The sequence below is a fragment of the Pelobates fuscus genome, chromosome 3 (assembly GCF_036172605.1).
Source record: "Pelobates fuscus isolate aPelFus1 chromosome 3, aPelFus1.pri, whole genome shotgun sequence".
In the NCBI taxonomy this organism is placed as follows: domain Eukaryota; kingdom Metazoa; phylum Chordata; class Amphibia; order Anura; family Pelobatidae; genus Pelobates; species Pelobates fuscus.
This window is the reverse complement of record NC_086319.1, coordinates 346,700,824-346,718,799: the sequence shown is the minus strand read 5'-3', so window position 1 is coordinate 346,718,799 and position 17,976 is coordinate 346,700,824. Positions and strand designations below refer to the sequence as shown.

At 38.8% G+C, this 17,976-nt stretch overlaps 1 protein-coding gene across 5 annotated transcripts in view; it reads left to right on the top strand.

Annotated features, from left to right (window-relative positions):
- APBA2 (amyloid beta precursor protein binding family A member 2) overlaps nucleotides 1–17,976 on the top strand; it is a 431,382-nt gene that overhangs the window by 214,098 nt on the left and 199,308 nt on the right. For all 5 annotated transcript variants that reach the window (XM_063449151.1, XM_063449150.1, XM_063449148.1 and 2 more), the window contains exon 3: nucleotides 8,794–9,788. In XM_063449151.1, the coding sequence (XP_063305221.1) occupies nucleotides 8,823–9,788 (966 nt within the window). In that variant the 5' untranslated portion in view covers nucleotides 8,794–8,822. The remainder of the gene's footprint in view (nucleotides 1–8,793; nucleotides 9,789–17,976) is intronic.

The window sequence follows — 17,976 nt, the reverse complement described above, 5'->3', positions numbered from 1 at the left end:
GTCAAAATTGTATTTTTTTTTAAATGTTCACTACTGTTACACCAGATATGAGTTGTACTGGTGTTACACTGTGCCCTGGCAGGCCCTGAAACACACACTCGTGAAGGAAACTGACTGCTATTATATTACAGTCCAAAAAGTTTTGGTTTTTTTTAAATGCAAGTTATTGTGACACCAGTGAGTGAGTGGTGGCACTGGGCAGGCCCTGAAACGCACACTAGTGAAGGAAACGGACTGCTATTATATTACAGTCAAATAAGTTTATTTTTTTTTAAATGCAAGCTATTGTGACACCAGATATGAGTGGTGGCACTGGGCAAGTGGGCACAGTATACGCTGTGAGCCTGACACACACGCTGGCAGACAACTAACTGCTATTCAATCTATTACAGTCAAAATTGTATTTTTTAGAAAAAATGTACACTACTGTTACACCAGATATGAGTTGCACTGGTGTTACACTGTGCCCTGGCAGGCCCTGAAACACACACTCGTGAAGGAAACTGACTGCTATTATATTACAGTCCAAAAAGTTTTGGTTTTTTTTAAATGCAAGCTATTGTGACACCAGTGAGTGAGTGGTGGCGCTGGGCAGGCCCTGAAACGCACACTAGTGAAGGAAACTGACTGCTATTATATTACAGTCCAAAAAGTTTTGTTTTTTTTCAAATGCAAGCTATTGGGACACCAGTGAGTGAGTGGTGGCACTGGGCAAGTGGGCACAGTATACGCTGTGAGCCTGACACACGCTGGCAGACAACTAACTGCTATTCAATCTATTACAGTCAAAATTGTATTTTTTTTTTTAAAAATGTACACTACTGTTACACCAGAGTTGCACTGGTGTGACACTGTGCAAGTTGGCACAGTATATGCTGTGAGCCTGACACACAGGCTGGCAGGCAGGCAACTGCAATTACATTACACAGAAAAAAAAAAGCACACTGATGTTCTAGCCCTAAAAAGGGCTTTTTGGGGTGCTGTCCTTACAGCAGAGATCAGATGAGTCCTTCAGGACTGTAGTGGGCACTGAATACACTAGCCTAGCTATCAATTTCCCTATCAAATCAGCAGCACCTACACTGTCCCTACTCTCACTAAGAGTGCAGCTTCACAATTAATGTAAAATGTATGCTGTCCAGGAGGTGGGAGGGTCTGGGAGGGAGGGTCTGCTGCTGATTGGCTGGAATGTGTCTGCTGACTGTAAGGTACAGGGTCAAAGTTTACTCAATGATAACGAATAGGGCGCGGACCGAACAGCGCATGTGTTCGCCATCCGTGGCGAATGCGAACAAGCGATGTTCGCCAGGAACTATTCGCCAGCGAACAGTTCGGGACATCACTAATGGAATATAATAAATCCTTCTAAACCCGAAAGAATAAGAAAGTGTCATTAATGGTCTTATGGCTGTTCATAGCAGGAAATAAACGTAAACATTTAAGAATGTTTGTTTTTAATATAGGAACTTTGTAGATAGAAACCAACAATTATTTCTTACTGGTCATGAAAGTTATAAAACTATAGAAATGTTTACAATTTTCAATCATATTTTTTGCACAACAGAGACTGATAGAACCCAGCAATTATGAACTGCTAATTAGCCCTTGACAATTAGCTCTGTTATACACCCTGAGTGGTATTTATCAACAGAGAACAGGAGCATGTTTGGAGCCAAGAACATTCCTGCTGAAAGTTAAAAAATGTATCACTATGCTTTAGATTTATGCTAGTTTTATCAAATGATAGTGACACCAACTAAACATATATAATAGCACAAAGAGTATGTCCTACAATTCCCCACGCATTTCCACCCAGACGAGTTTTAAAACTTTTCATTTAACAAAATTGATTAAATGTGTTAGATATGGAGGTATGAAATACAAATCAAATACAAATCTCCCCATAAAATAACCAAATCTAAAGTAAAATCCACATGTGTTGCCTAGGTGTACCCTTACTACCCCACAACCCCTTAAAAAAAGAGGATTCAAAAAAGAAAAGAACACAATGAATTAGTGTAGTTACAAGTAATGAGGACATGTTAGAGTCACAGTGATAGGTTTTAGCACTTACATATTGTATAGTACTTGCAGGGGCGTACCTAGAGCATATGGCACCCGGGGCGGGTCCTAGTTTTGACCCCCCTTTCCCCTGCACTTTAAAATGTACAAAACACCCACAATTTTTTTTAATGTATGTAGCATTGAGCAGTGCTTGCATGTTTCAATGTAAGCATGCTTTTGTATGGAGTAAGTGTGAGTGAATGAATGGATGTGTTTGTATGTAGTGTTGGCATTTTAATGCAGGCATGCTTTTGTGTGTAGTGTTGGCGAGATGCATTGGTGTGGTTATATATAATGGTGATGTTTTAATACAGAGGTGTGTTTGTATGTAGTGTTTGCACTGGAATGCAGGGATGTGTTTGTGTGTAGTGTTGGCAAGATGCTGAGATGTTGGATTGCCATATTTAAGGAAACCAAATAAGGGAGCTATCTGCTAAACAGCACCCTAATTTGGTATCTTTACATATGGAATCTCACATAAGGGCACCAATTTAGGGAATTCTCTACTAAACAGCTAAAAGATCAAAATTGAAAAAGCCTTTTTCTTAATTTTAATCTTTAGGTTGTTTAGTAGATAACTCCCTAATTTGGTGTCCTTAAATATGTCAATCCCACATAAGGATAACGAATAAGTGAGTTATCTACTAAACAACCTAACAACCTGGTGACAGGGAGGGTGGCTGGGGGGGTGACTGGTGACGGGGTGACAGGGTGACTGAGGGAGGGGGTGACTGGTGACAGGGTGACTGGGGAGGGGGTGACTGGTGACAGAGTGACTGAGGGGGGTGACAGGGTGACTGAGGGGGTGACAGGGTGACTGAGTGGCTAAGGGGGGATGACAGAGTGACTGGGGGGGTGACTGGTGACAGAGTGACTGAGGGGGGGGGGTGACAGGGTGACTGAGGGGGGTGACAGGGTGACTGGGGAGGTGACTGGTGACAGGATGACTGAGGGGGTGACAGGGTGACTGAGGGGGGGTGACAGGGTGACTGGTGACAGGGTGACTGGGGGGTGACTGGTGACAGGGTGACTGAGGGGGTGACAGGGTGACAGGGTGACTGAGGGGGGTGACAGGGTGAGGGGGGGTGACAGGGTGACTGAGGGGGTGACAGGGTGACTGAGTGGCTAAGGGGGGATGACAGAGTGACTGGGGGGTGACTGGTGACAGGGTGACTGAGGGGGTGACAGGGTGACTGGGGGGGGTGACAAGGTGACTGAGGGGGGTGACAGGGTGAGGGGGGGTGACAGGGTGACTGAGGGGGGTGACAGAGTGACTGAGGGAGGGGGTGACAGGGTGACTGAGGGGGGTGACTGATGACAGGGTGACTGAGGGGGGGTGACAGGGTGACTGAGGGAGGGGGTGAGAGGGTGACTGAGGGAGGGGGTGACAGGGTGAGGGAGTGACAGGGTGATTGAGTGGGGTGACAGGGTGACTGAGGGAGGGTGTGACAGGGTGAGGGGGTGACGGGGGTGACAGGGTGACTGAGGGGGGTGACTGGTGATAGGGTGACTGAGTGGGGGGGTGTCAGGGTGACTGAGGGAGGGGATGACAGGGTGAATGAGGGAGGGGGTGAGGGTGAATTTACAATTATATTAACTTACCATGATTCAGGGGCTGTCTCTCTCCATCCCAGCCCAGGCAGTGCAGGAGGTGCAGGCAGAGTGGCCACAGGGGAGAAACCTGGCAGAATGCACGCTCTGCGCCCCCTGCTGGCACACTCCATAACAGCATCCCTGGTGCTCAGTGATGACTCAGAACACAGGCTGGGAATCCCCTCCCTGTGCTCTGACTCACTCACTGAGCGCCGGAGCCGCGAGGGAGAGGACGACCAGCAGGAGGTACAGAGTGTGGCACCCCCCTACTGGATGGCACCCGGGGCGGACCGCCCCCCCCGCCCCCCCCTTAGTACGCCACTGAGTACTTGATATGTAACAGCATTCAATATCCCTGAATGTAACATATTATAGAACAACGTTTACAGGTTGACCTTAACTCCTTAAGGCAGGCTTCCCCAAACTCCGGCCCTCCAGATGAACTACAACTCCCATAATTATATGAAATAAATAGATATGATGATAATCATGAGAGTGGTAGTTCAACAACATCTGGAGGGACGGAGTTTGGGGAAGCCTGCCTTAAGGACACAACTTCAGAAATAAAAAGGAATCATGACGGAATATTTCCGTCATGTGTCCTTAAGGGTTAATGGACTTGAGTCTATTGTCAGCTTAAATTATTATAAAAGGGAGTTCAGTGTGGGTACATATATTGCAGTTAGCTAATCCAACCACTTCACCTACTTTCACAACGTGTCATTTTACTTACAGGGTTATTCAATAAGGTGAGAGTTTAACGATAATTCAAGGTGAATTTCAAATTTAAGGTCAAAATAGCTGAAGTGGAAAAAATCTCCAGGTTGGCTATGCTTTCAGTTCAAACACTCCGGCCTTCTCTTTGAAAATCACTGTGAATTCTCACATTAGTAAATAATCCTGGTAGACTGAGTAGATTGACTTTAATATTTACTCAACCCATGACAGGTTTATTGTAAGAAAAAAGTTAGGTTTTAAGCCCCCTCTTCTCTGGGTGGAAGACAAAAGAGATGCATTTCACCTCCCCACATGGTACGGTAGAACATGTCTCTTTTATTTTTCACGTGTTTAATTAACTCATTACGTGGAACTAGATCTGGTTGAAACCAGTAGCCATCACTTTGCTTTTCATTTATATTAACTGAGCACTGATTCTAATTAGGATTACAGCAATGAGTAATACATGCATGCGCCATTGTTGTATATCCATTGTGAACCAGATGGTATCAAAATAACTACACAATGCAAGCTGCTGATTGAGATATGAAGAATAGACCATTGTCCCAATTCTAAATTCTAAAGTGAGTTAAATACCAGTTATTTCAGTCATCAGCGGAAAAAGGATATTTTACTTACATAGAAAATAACTTTTGGTAAGAAGCAAATGCTGATCTGTTGTATTATGGATTATAGCCGTGAACTGCAATAGGAAAGTCCTCATGCATATTCTGACAGTGGTTTCTAAATGTTGGCGTCTTGATCTGATTTTGAAGAAGAGGCAAAAAAATACTTTCACTTTCAAAGTCAGATGTTAAATACAAGCGTGTTATATCAAATTTAAATATGTTTCAAAATATTTGTGTTTGGTCAGCTAGACAGTTTTCCTTGGCTATGAATAATATATCACAACGCTTCAAGCTATATGTACTTGTTGGTGAATAAGTAATTGGATGCTGAATTGTTGCTTAGAGTAGGTTTACTGACAAGTTACAATATGATTATATACTGAAGCCATTTAAAACAATCTAAACTTTTGTTCTACTATCCAGTTAAAGGGACATTCCAGTCCCCTAAAGCAACTCAGCTTGCTGAAGTGTTTAGAGGTTAACGGCATGTCCCAGTGCCATCTCCAAGATAAATCTGCTTTGAACTATTGATCAAAGGTTACATGTGTGTGCTTCTCATAGAAAAGCATGGATTCCAGTGATTCACTATAAGAAGCACTGTTAAGGGAGACCAACATCTGAATGGACCCATCTAAGGTGGAGTAAACCTTAATTTAATTATTGTAATCCTTTTATTGTAATAGTTTAATTATTGTAATCCTTTCAGTGCTGACAAGGGGGTCAGCAATCTAAATAGTTTAAAGGGACACTGTAGGCACCCAGACCACTTCAGCTCATTGAAGGGGTCTGAGTGTACAGTCCCTGTCCTACTTAGTCCTACAATATTAAACATTGCAGTTTTTTAGAAACAATTTTTGTGTTGCAAGGATAAGACAGTCTCTAGTGGCTGTCTACTAGAAGCACTTCCGAGAGTTTACCAGACTTTAGGTTGCCTAAATGAGGCTAGACATTCTCACTCTCTGTATGAAGACATCCAGCATCATTGAAATCTCCATGGGGAAACTGAGTCAATGCTTCCCTATGGTGAGGGTCCAAAGCGCTTGTGGCGCGCACAGCGCATGCACATTAGGTCTCCCATCGTAAGCCATTGGAGGAGGCAGAGCGCCAACCCAGCGCTAAAGGGAAATCAGCGGTGGGATCGGGTAAGTAAACAAAAGGTTTTTTAGCCCTTTATGTACCAGAGGAGGGGTCTGAGGGAGGATGGACCAGAGGGCTCTATAGTGTTAAGAATACAAATCTATAGAATATAGAATCCTTTTAATATATTATTCTTATTATTTATAAAGTGTCAACAAATTCCACAGTGCTATTCAATAGGTGGACTAACAAACAAGCATTTGCAACATGTCTAGTTGGACGCTCAGAAAGTGCGTGTGTGTGTGTGTATATATATACACACGCTGGCATTTAAAAGTTTAGGATCACTCAGAAATGTTCTTATTTTCCATGAAAACATACATGAAATGAGTTTGAATAGGGCATATAGTTACAGACAAGGTTAGAAATAATTAATTTTAAGTGAAATAATAATAGTGTCCTTCAAACTTTTCTTTCATCAAAGAATCCTCCACTGTGTAACAAATACAGCCTTACAGACATTTGACATTCTAGTTGTCAATGTGTTGAGGTTATCTGAAGAGCTTTCACCCCACGCTTCGTGAAGCACCTTGTTGGGCTCGTTGGGTACTTGTTATATGCCATATGGTAGCACGACTATGTTTTCCACACATACCTAATTGTTTGCTTTGCACACTGCAATTTGACTGCATGTTTACACACCCCTATTTTACCACACCCTGTAAACATGGTTATGTTTGTTAGCTGGATAAAGGCTCCTATTTGAGCCTAAACATTGTGATTTTTCCTCTCCAATAAATCAGCCTTGGACTACATCCTGACAGTTCTTTCTACTATAGTAAAATCTTCTGACCAGAACGAAAATAGCTAAATATGAAATCATAGGAATTGGTATTTATAAAATGGTGTTATTTTCTGGATACAAAAATGCATTATTTGGTGTAAATGCCATTTGCAGCTATGAATAAGTCAAATAATTAAAAAAAAAAAAATACATGCAGGGCTCCATGAGACCCCAGCATGTACCTGGAGCCATGCCAGCAATATAAAACAAAACATTGTAAATTGATTCATGTTGGAGTCTCACCATGTTAGGTGATTTGTTCTCTCACACCACGAGAGCCAATTGGCTCTCTCTAAAATAATTATTTAAATGACCCTCACCCCACATTACCAGACAAGTTTTGCGTTAATCTAGACATGCTTCTCAGTGCATTGCGAATGGTAAGTTTCCAAGCCATAATTATTTATTCATATGTATTCAGTGAAATTCATAGCTACATGATATAACTTTATATCAGTATAGATGCTTCCAAAATGTTGAATGCTGTCTATTGAGTTCTGATAAATAACGATATTAGATTTGCTGTCTAAGTTGTTCAGATGGTCATAAATATAAATACCAACAAATGTCATAAAAAAATCTAGCATTTTCAGAAAATTGTTTCTGTTTTTTTATTAAACCCAGTTTGTGAATAAATGTGTAGTAGATCTCTTAGTTCCTTTTTCACTCCTGTTCAGCCAAATAACCCAGGGGTATCCTAGTAAATTAGCTAGCATGACTGACACACAAGACTATTAGATTGTCAGATTAGCACAAGTCACAGTGGCTAGTCAGCTGACATGTCTTTACTAAAACAAAAGATTATTAATGAACAGGCAGCACTTTGTGTGAGGAAGAAAGATTTATTTTCACAATTTAGAGAAAGAAAATGACTGCAGCCTAGTGCGACTTAAAAGATTAACTATTACCTTTTCATATTTGTCAGTTTATAATTTTCTGTATTCCAGTAAGTGCTATTTAAGTGCTTACTGGGGTGCTAAGTGCTGCTGAAACAAAGATACTACCATTGCAAGCTTTGGATGACTTGGGCTTTAATCTGCCAGTCATGTCCGACATTTGTAAATATGCTGGATACAATTTCCCACGATTCGATGCATATATATGTTCACTCGAGGGTAAATAAGAAGCAAATTATGGAACATTTTACATTAACTTCATGTCTGAAATTAGAATCCAACACTACCCTGAAGTCAAATATGTTCATATGAGTGAAACGCATGGGGTTGGGTGAAATCTAAGAACTCAGTGGTGGTTATTATTGTAAAGAAGTTCTAAAAAACCCCACATAATTTGACTACAGTATGAAGAAACAAGCAAGTTAATATAGAAAACTAAAATTGTAAGTAATAATACGAGACTAAATATTTTTTTGCTAATTAAAATTATAGTTTTAAATGAGGCTACCTTAACAGAATAATCTATTTTGTAGCTTGAATTTGAAGTAAAAGTACGACCAAAAAAATGTTGTGTTTTTTTTTGGTAACGTCCACACAGCAGTGTCAAAGGAAGCAGATTTTTTTTTTTATATATGAGATTTTGCCTCTTAGTCTGCAATATTTCCAACTATCTATGGGAAATTACATTGAAATAAGCACATTTCATTTCATCTTATTTAAATATTTTATTAACTGAATTCTATACTTAAAGTACTTCCCATTAATGTGCTTAATGTAAAATATGATATATAGTCGCTTGACTTTATTGGGAGGACTTTTGTTGAGAAACAGCAATCTACAACAATCCTTCAAAATGGCTCACGTAATGACAAATTATAAACACAGATATTTGTACATGTGTGTGGGTAGATTGTCTAGTTTTTAATTTCTGTCAATTTCTGAGTTTTTTTCTTTGTATTTTTTTTACTTTTAGAATTTCTCATGAAATGATGGTGATATAAGATGATAAATATGGCAAGCAGGAAACGTCAGAGCACCACGAACAGCATGCTGGAACAGAGAACGAGATCCTGCCCTTCGTCTCCTCATATCAACCGTCATAGCAATGAGGAATCTATATATGAAGAAACTGTAGTGCATGAGTATACAAACACACAGTTGTCTGACAGCAGACATACTGCAAACAATCAAGATGAGCAAGACTGTAATGATATCAGTGGTGATGGTGACTCCAGCTCAGACTATGTTAACAATACTTCTGATGAGGAATATGATGAAGGACTCCCGGATGAAGAGGAAGGGATCACTTATTACATCAGATATTGCCCTGAAGATGACAGCTACCTGGAAGGTATGGACTGCAATGGAGAAGAGTACATCCATCATGAAGAACATCATTTAGAGACAGATGAATGCATTGAAGCTGTAGAAGATGAATGGACAGAATCAAAGATACAAGAAAATTGTATTGATGAAGAAATACAGCAAGAAAGTGAGATGCATGTCTTGGAGGAGGACAACTCATCGTCCTTGGAGATCCAAGATCAAGAGGAAACAGCCCAATACAGTGAAAATGAAGAAGTCTACCAGGAGAACTACTACCCACCAGAAGACAATGGAAATTCACTTCCTCAGTCTCCTTTTCATACAAGGAAAGGGGAAGGAGATGCAGAAGATCAGGAGGAGGACATTGATCAAATTGTGGCAGAAATCAAAATGAGCATGAGTATGAGTAGCATTAATAGCACCACTGACATGAGCCCTGAACATAGCGGACAAGAAAACATGCCAAAAGATCATACAGAAATATGCCAGAAAGCTGATGTTAGCCATTGTTCCAATAACCATGAAGGAAGGCCAAAGTCTTTAAACATTCCGTCAGCATCAAAACACGTCAATGACACACAAAGGAGTTATAAAACTAAAGCCAGAACTCCCGAAGAAAGACAGAAGTGGACACAAGAACAGGTACATTTTTCAATACATTTTCTTTGAATCTTAAATTTGCATCAACATTTTGCTTACACTATATTACTATATATAAAAAAAAAAGAATTAAATGATATTACCAAGATAATAAATATCTAAATATGTATATGCATGATATATATATATATATATATATATATATATATATATATAAACAAATAAATGAAAAAATCAAAATGCACTCACAGGTCTTTGTGTTAGTAGAAAAGTTGTTGCTTTATTTGGTCATCAATGGTGCACAAAAATCAATCGACGTTTCGACCCTGCCGGGTCTTTTTCAAGATCATAGAGTACATGACAGTACAGTGTTTATATATAAAATACAAATCTAAGAAAAGTGCACTTACCCAATGGTGAAGTGAGGAGGAGTGAGTCTGCCCGTTAGAACCCGGAAGTGATTGGAATCTGCATAGGACGTCACGTGATCGGGACGTCGGACGGAGGCAAAGTGGTTGCCAAGGCAACGATATACACAGAAAGTAATTACATGCCGGGCGCAAGTGAAACGTTATGAAGAACGAAGTGGGTAGTACAAACTACCAAAGAGTCTACATAGCCCTGATGCCAGGAAAGAACACTAATAGACAGTAACCAGTGCTGTGCAATGCAATGTGTGGTGTTAAATAACACGCAAGTGATAAAGTGTAACCACCCAGTGAATACATGCAGTGAAAAAAATATAAGTATATACCTGACATCATAAATTAAAAATTAAAATCAAAGCAGAGAACAACACATATTCATACAATGTTGTATATATACAATTTATACAAGGGTACTGGATATTGCATGTTCTATGCACTAGAGCATATTATGAAGTGCACTAATAAAGTATTAGTGTTAAAGAATATGTGCTAAACTCAAAAGATGACACGGACTTGCTCAAATACATACATATAGAACTTGAATAAATATCCTTTCTAGAGGGCTAAGAGGATAAGTGGGACGGCCTATAAGATATCGAACTAACCACGCCTAGAGTAATCTGAGATGACATGTAGATAAAATGAATGACTAAGAAGGGAAATAGATCAAATAAGTGACTGAACGCCACAAGCAGATAAATCTAGCATTGTACCAGATATCAACACGCAATACACTGTAAATGACAGGTCCAACTTTAAATCCGACCTACGAAGTAATAATGTAATGCCTATAGCGTATGATTACTATATACAGAAGGAAAAAACTTCTAATAGATAAAAAACAACAGTAAAGCATGGGTCTAATGCTTGTAAAAGCTAGAATCCTGCCGTAGAGTGGAATCACACAAGTCCCTATAAGTGTCTACAAAGAGATCAATCCTCAAAAATCATAATTGTAGCGTGTAATTGCTGTATACATATCAAAATGCCAGAAATAAATGAAAAAACAGTAGCTGACCATGCACAACACCCATGGTATACTTAGAGGCCTTAAGGACATTTTTAATATACAGAACATACTAGTAACATATGATTGCTACCTACATCTAAACAACAAAAATAAGATAAAAAACAATAAAGAAAAAAATATAATAATAAGTAATAATAAAATGATAACTAAGGCATGTGGCTGTAATGTCTTCCTGAGCAAAAGAACAGACTGTGTTCCATACACCCACCAATACTTGCCATAGGGCCTCTGGTACAGATGAAAGAATAGAATAAATAAAAAGAATAAATAAAATAGAAACTAATGAAAGAATATTAAAAGAGAAATTAAGAAATAATTAAAAATGAAAGATGAAAAATAAAACTAAAAGAATCTTGATGATACAAGAAGAGCCAGACGTATAATAATAATAATCAACACCAATCTCTAGCTATGCTCCGTAAGAGTATTATCTAGATGTAGAAGTGTAATCACAGGAACATTGAATATACGTTGTTTTCATTTAATCCCTTGGGTGTAACTGTGTCCAAATAGTGGATCCAATAGGATTCTCTCTGTAAAAGAATTTTAGATCGATCACCACCTCGGTGAAGAGGAGGTACGTGGTCAATCCCAATAAATTTGAGTGTAGGAAGATGGTGTTGCATGACCAAAAAATGTTTAGCTACGGGTTTTTCTGTGGTTTGATCCCTATATGCCGTCATTATCCCAGATTGATGACCATGCATCCTGTCACGTAATGTGAGGTCTGTCTTCCCGACATACGATAGTCCACATGGACAGGTCACCATGTAGATACCATGGTCTGTCGTACAGGTGATAGGCAAAGGAGGTGCTGGTCAACATATGGCTACACGTTACACAACCAGTACACTTGAAACAGCCCTTCTTTTTAATCCATGTTTTCTTGGTGTAACATTGAGTAGGATCATTGCGAACTAATAGGTCCCTCAGATTACGGTTTCTTTTGTAACTGATCATAGGACGTTGTTGGAAGATCGAATATTCGATATCTTATTTCTTAATTCGATATCTTATAGGCCGTCCCACTTATCCTCTTAGCCCTCTAGAAAGGATATTTATTCAAGTTCTATATGTATGTATTTGAGCAAGTCCGTGTCATCTTTTGAGTTTAGCACATATTCTTTAACACTAATACTTTATTAGTACACTTCATAATATGCTCTAGTGCATAGAACATGCAAGATCCAGTACCCTTGTATAAATTGTATATATACAACATTGTATGAATATGTGTTGTTCTCTGCTTTGATTTTAATTTTTAATTTATGATGTCAGGTATATACTTATATTTTTTTCACTGCATGTATTCACTGGGTGGTTACACTTTATCACTTGCGTGTTATTTAACACCACACATTGCATTGCACAGCACTGGTTACTGTCTATTAGTGTTCTTTCCTGGCATCAGGGCTATGTAGACTCTTTGGTAGTTTGTACTCCCACTTCGTTCTTCATAACGTTTCACTTGCGCCCGGCATGTAATTACTTTCTGTGTATATCGTTGCCTTGGCAACCACTTTGCCTCCGTCTGACGTCCCGATCACGTGACGTCCTATGCAGCTTCCAATCACTTCCGGGTTCTAACGGGCAGACTCACTCCTCCTCACTTCACCATTGGGTAAGTGCACTTTTCTTTTGTATTTTATATATAAACACTGTACTGTCATGTACTCTATGATCTTGAAAAAGACCCGGCAGGGTCGAAACGTCGATTGATTTTTGTACACCATTGATGACCAAATAAAGCAACAACTTTTCTACTAACACAAAGACCTGTGAGTGCATTTTGATTTTTTCATTTATTTGTTTATATATTTGACGCCAGCAATTTGCACCCAGGCATATGAGACACAATTAATTATTTTTGGAGGAGAGTGCCAAGCTTCCACTTGTTTATATATATATATTTTTTTTTTTTCTTTCTCATTTCTCTGAATTGTTGCGACTTTATGAGTAGGTTAGCACCATTCATGTGGAAAATAATATTTCCTTGTCAAGTACGAGTGAACATCCTTTAAATCTAGCTGCTATTGAAGAAGAAACAAAAGATGTAGTTATTAAATAATGGACTTGGTGTATTCTGTCTGTTTTGATAATATCTGCATGCATTTTTGTATGAATATGTTTAAACATGACTTGATTAATAAAATAAATGTTGTATGCAGGGTCATCAGAGTTTCATATGATAAGTAATTTGAAACAGTGTTCCTATAAATCAAATATCATGCATCGTATTCCTTTCTGACATTGTGTTGCCCTATTCACAAAGCCATTTCATTCAATGTGAACAAATATATGTTACAGAGAACTTGGCTGTCATATTAATCATTCCTGACATACTGAGCAGATACCAGATATCATCACATGGATAAAATCTATCTTAAATTCTCTTCATACAACAATTTCACCAAATTATAAAGAAAACTTATAGATATATAATTTGCTTTATTTTGAACGTTTTTTGCATACACTGTGTGCCACTGATACAGACTCTGGTAAGCTTTCCAAATCTATCAAAGCTCAAGAAATCATGATAGCAAAAATATATTGTATCAAAAGCACCACAACAACTTTATCTTAATTGAGTAGTTTTGATATATTGCTCATGCTCCTGCAATTTAACTGATTAATTCTCTGTGATTTAGGTGTTAATTTACTTTGTTTATGTCCCCCTAATTACACTTTCCCTGCATGTGACCGACACAGTTTCCCTACACATTTCCTCCAAAAAAAGATCTAATATTTAACTTCCTTTATTGCACAGTGTGTTTAATTTAGGATTTATTATATCCTGCTCTGTTAATACCTGCAGGAGACTCCTGTGTGTGATTTAAGTTCAACTGACAAAGCAGGAATTAAAAACTTGTAACATAAACACACTGTGCTGTTTTATATTGTTGCAAATGAAACAATTTTTTTCATGGATGTTGAGTGAACCAGAATAAATGTAGTTAGGGCTGCATAAACAATGGGATTTATCCCCATAAATGACAGATAATTAAACTGTGAGACTGAAGGCAATTAAGCTAAAGTTGTGTTGGTGCTTAGAGTGTCCCGTTAAAGGACCACTCTAGTGCCAGGAAAGCATACTCGTTTTCCTGGCACTAGAGTGCCCTGAGGGTGCGCCCACCCTCAGGGACCCACTCCCGCCCGGCTCTGGAAAGGGGAAAAGGGGTAAAACTTACCTTTTTCCAGCGCTGGGCGGAGAGCTCTCCTCCTCCTCTCCGCCTCCGTTCCTCCCCGTCGGCTGAATGCGCACGCGCGGCAAGAGCTGCGCGCGCATTCAGCCGGTCACATAGGAAAGCATTCATAATGCTTTCCTATGGACGCTTGCGTGCTCTCACTGTGATTTTCACAGTGAGAATCACGCAAGCGCCTCTAGCGGCTGTCAGTGAGACAGCCACTAGAGGAAATAGGGGAAGGCTTAACTAATTGATAAACATAGCAGTTTCTCTGAAAAATAAATATCTTTTTATAAAAAAATTAGTTAACCCTAGAAGGACCTGGCACCCAGACCGCTTCATTAAGCTGAAGTGGTCTCGGTGCCTAGAGTGGTCCTTTAAATAAAACACAAAAAAAGAGGAAAAAAAACACTAAATGAGAGTGGAAATTTTACCCACAAACAAACATATTTGGTGGCAGAAAAATATAATAATTGAATACCTTATGCATTGTTCACAGGCTTACTTTGCATCTGCAAAGACTCAATATACAAACAATATAAAATAGCAGTGAACGATAACGTATTGAATTGATAACAATCAGGATAAATTTCATTTTGAGTCTCAATTTGTATTGAGGCTGCTTTTGCATAAATATTGTATTAACTGTCTTCCTATTTGTCCAAATGTCTGTGAAAAGCAGCTGTACAAACTAAGACCAGATTATTGTGCAGGAGTTCAGTGTCATAAGGACAAATTCCATTTATTTGTCATTTCAGCCACTGGACCAATGCCTATTCAGTTTCTTTTCAAAGTGTAGATTGAATTGAAATGATAGATATTCTTTGGCAGGTGCCCAGGATTGTAGTCTCCTGAGCCTTACAAATCATTTTTATTACAAAGCTCTTGTCAGTAGCAAATGATCTTGAAGGACCAATACACTAAATACGTGAAGTAGAGCATTTTTCTACTTCATTTCTCGAAAAATGAAAAAAGTAAAACACGATTTTAGTGCTGCTAAAGTGTATTTGTGTGCTAGAATTCAATTATATACAGTTTATGAATCCTCTTTTACACAATTGTGCAAAAATGATAACAAAAAACAAATCACAAACCCTTGCCCAAAAATTAGGAACAAAATATGCACTTAGAGCTTTTTTTTGTTTGTGTGTGTGTTTGTGTTTTTGTGTGTGTGTGATTATAATTACATTCATACCCTATCAATGTACTATTCAACCACTATAAAATTCAAACATTAAGTAGTCACTTTCTGTCTGAAGTCTATGAGTCATGATCCGTAAATTCCTTAGTTTCATTTGTAAGCAGCTGATATTGGAGGGATTACAATTTTAGGATGTGAATCTATAAAATCTAAATGAAGTTGGGTATGTTTCCATGAATGATAAAAGTCTAATCCATGCAGATAGATTGCTGTGCATATGTGGGTAGATATTTTACTTATGAATATTATTTCTATAATTTATGTGGCATGTACAATAGTTGTAGAGTAAGAAAATGAAATAAATATTCAACCAGATAGTGAGAAGACTGTCATCATGTCTAGAGGTTATTTATCACTTGATACAAGAAACCAATTTTGTGTGCCTTTTATGGACTAACAGGGCCTTATTAACATAGAGGTTGATGGAGCTTAAGCTCCAGGCCCCTGCCCAGGGTATAGGCCCATTAATATTATATATTCATGGGCATATTTGGGTATATATATATATATATATATAAATATATATATATATATATATTAATGGGCCTATACCCTATGTTAATTACCCATATTAACCCATATTAACCCTATGTTAATATGGCCCTGTTAGTCCATAAAAGGCACAAAAAATTGCAATATATATATTTCAGGCTAAACACTTTTTTCTGAGAAAAGGCAGTGTTTACATTACAGCCTAGGAACACCTCCATTGAATCAATGCATCTCTATGAGGAAAATTCAGTGTTTCCATGCAGAGGGTGGGGATACTGAATGTTAGTGCTGCACACTGTGCACCACTGCTCCAGGAATCAAATCTCATAGCCATCTAACGAGTGGCCACTGGAGGTGTTCCTAGGTTGTAATGTAAACACTACCTTTTCTCTGAAAAAACAGTGTTTACTGCAAAAAGCCTTCAGGGACTGACTATATTCACTAGAACTAATACATTAGGTTGTTGTTGTTCAGGTAAACAAATAGATATTGGATCAGCGCTCTATGGTCAATTAGAAGATAAAATAGGTGTAAGGTTGCAACCTATAGGTATGAGGTTCCCTCACACACCCTCACAACAGAAAGAAGACAAAACGTAGGAAATATTTTGCGCCACAATAAAACAATACAATAATATAATCAATAATGATGTACTCACATAAAATGAACACGGCAACACTGTAATAAATAGTCCTAATACTCAGTGGGTTACTACAAGGTCAAGTTGACCTGCAGAGACTGAAGTGGTCTGGGTGCCTATAGTGGTCCTTTAAAGAGAGCCTCTGATAACCTGGCTAAATGAATACTGACAAGTGTGTCGGTAAAGGGAGACACTACCCTCTTTGAAAACTAGACCCAGTTGGTAGAGGATGCCACAGGACATCAATTGCCAAATAAGTGTAAAAAAATAAATATTTATTAATGCAAAAGTATCACTAATGAAATGCAATAAAACATAGTTAAAATACAAACTGAATAAAAGTCCTTACAATTTTCACCAACAAGCATCTTTCTCAAACGGATATATGACAGCTGGTGCTTTGCGTTCTTTTAAATCCCCCTCCATGGTGTGATTGGTTCCTTTTTCCAGTTAATAATCCAATCAAAGAATGATGGGCAAAGTCCTGGCAAACCTTTTCTGTTAGTCTTGCGTGAGCTGGAAGTAGCATATCATAGAGCATCACGTCCCTTCCGCTTGCGTCAAAACGGAACCGTTGTTATGGAGATATATAAAAGCAAACAGGGAAAACAGAAGCTAATTCCAAACTTGTTTTTAGACATTTAAAAATAACTCAATTCATGTCAAGAAATGTATCTATAGAATGCCCTTTTTTCTTACTGTTGTGTTAAAAATTGCTCCATACATATATTGTGTTCTAATAAAGAGGAGCCACACTGTGGATGTCCCCAATCATTATTGCCAACCATAATATGGAATCTCAAACTATTATTGAAGACATAGGTCTTACTACACTATTTCAACTACCGTATATACTCTGGTAAAAGTCGAGTTTTTCGGCACATTTTTTGTGCTGAAAAACCCCAACTCGACGTATACTCGAGTCAATGTCTGTATTATGGCAATTTACATTGCCATAATACAGACTGGGGGCTGGCAGAGTGTTTACTTACCTCTCCTGCAGCTCCTGTCAGATCCCTCCTCCTCTGCGCCGGTCCGTTCAGCACCTCTGTCAGCTCCCAGTGTAAGTCTCGCGAGAGCCGCGGGGTCATAGTGCGGCTCTCACGAGACTTACACTGGGAGCTGACAGGGGAGCTGACCGGACTGGCAGGGAGGAGAAGGGAGCTGACAGGAGCTGCAGGAGAGGTAAGTAACAGCTCTGCCAGCCCCCCTCCTACACAGTGTTAATATAACAAAAAAATATTAATATTAAAA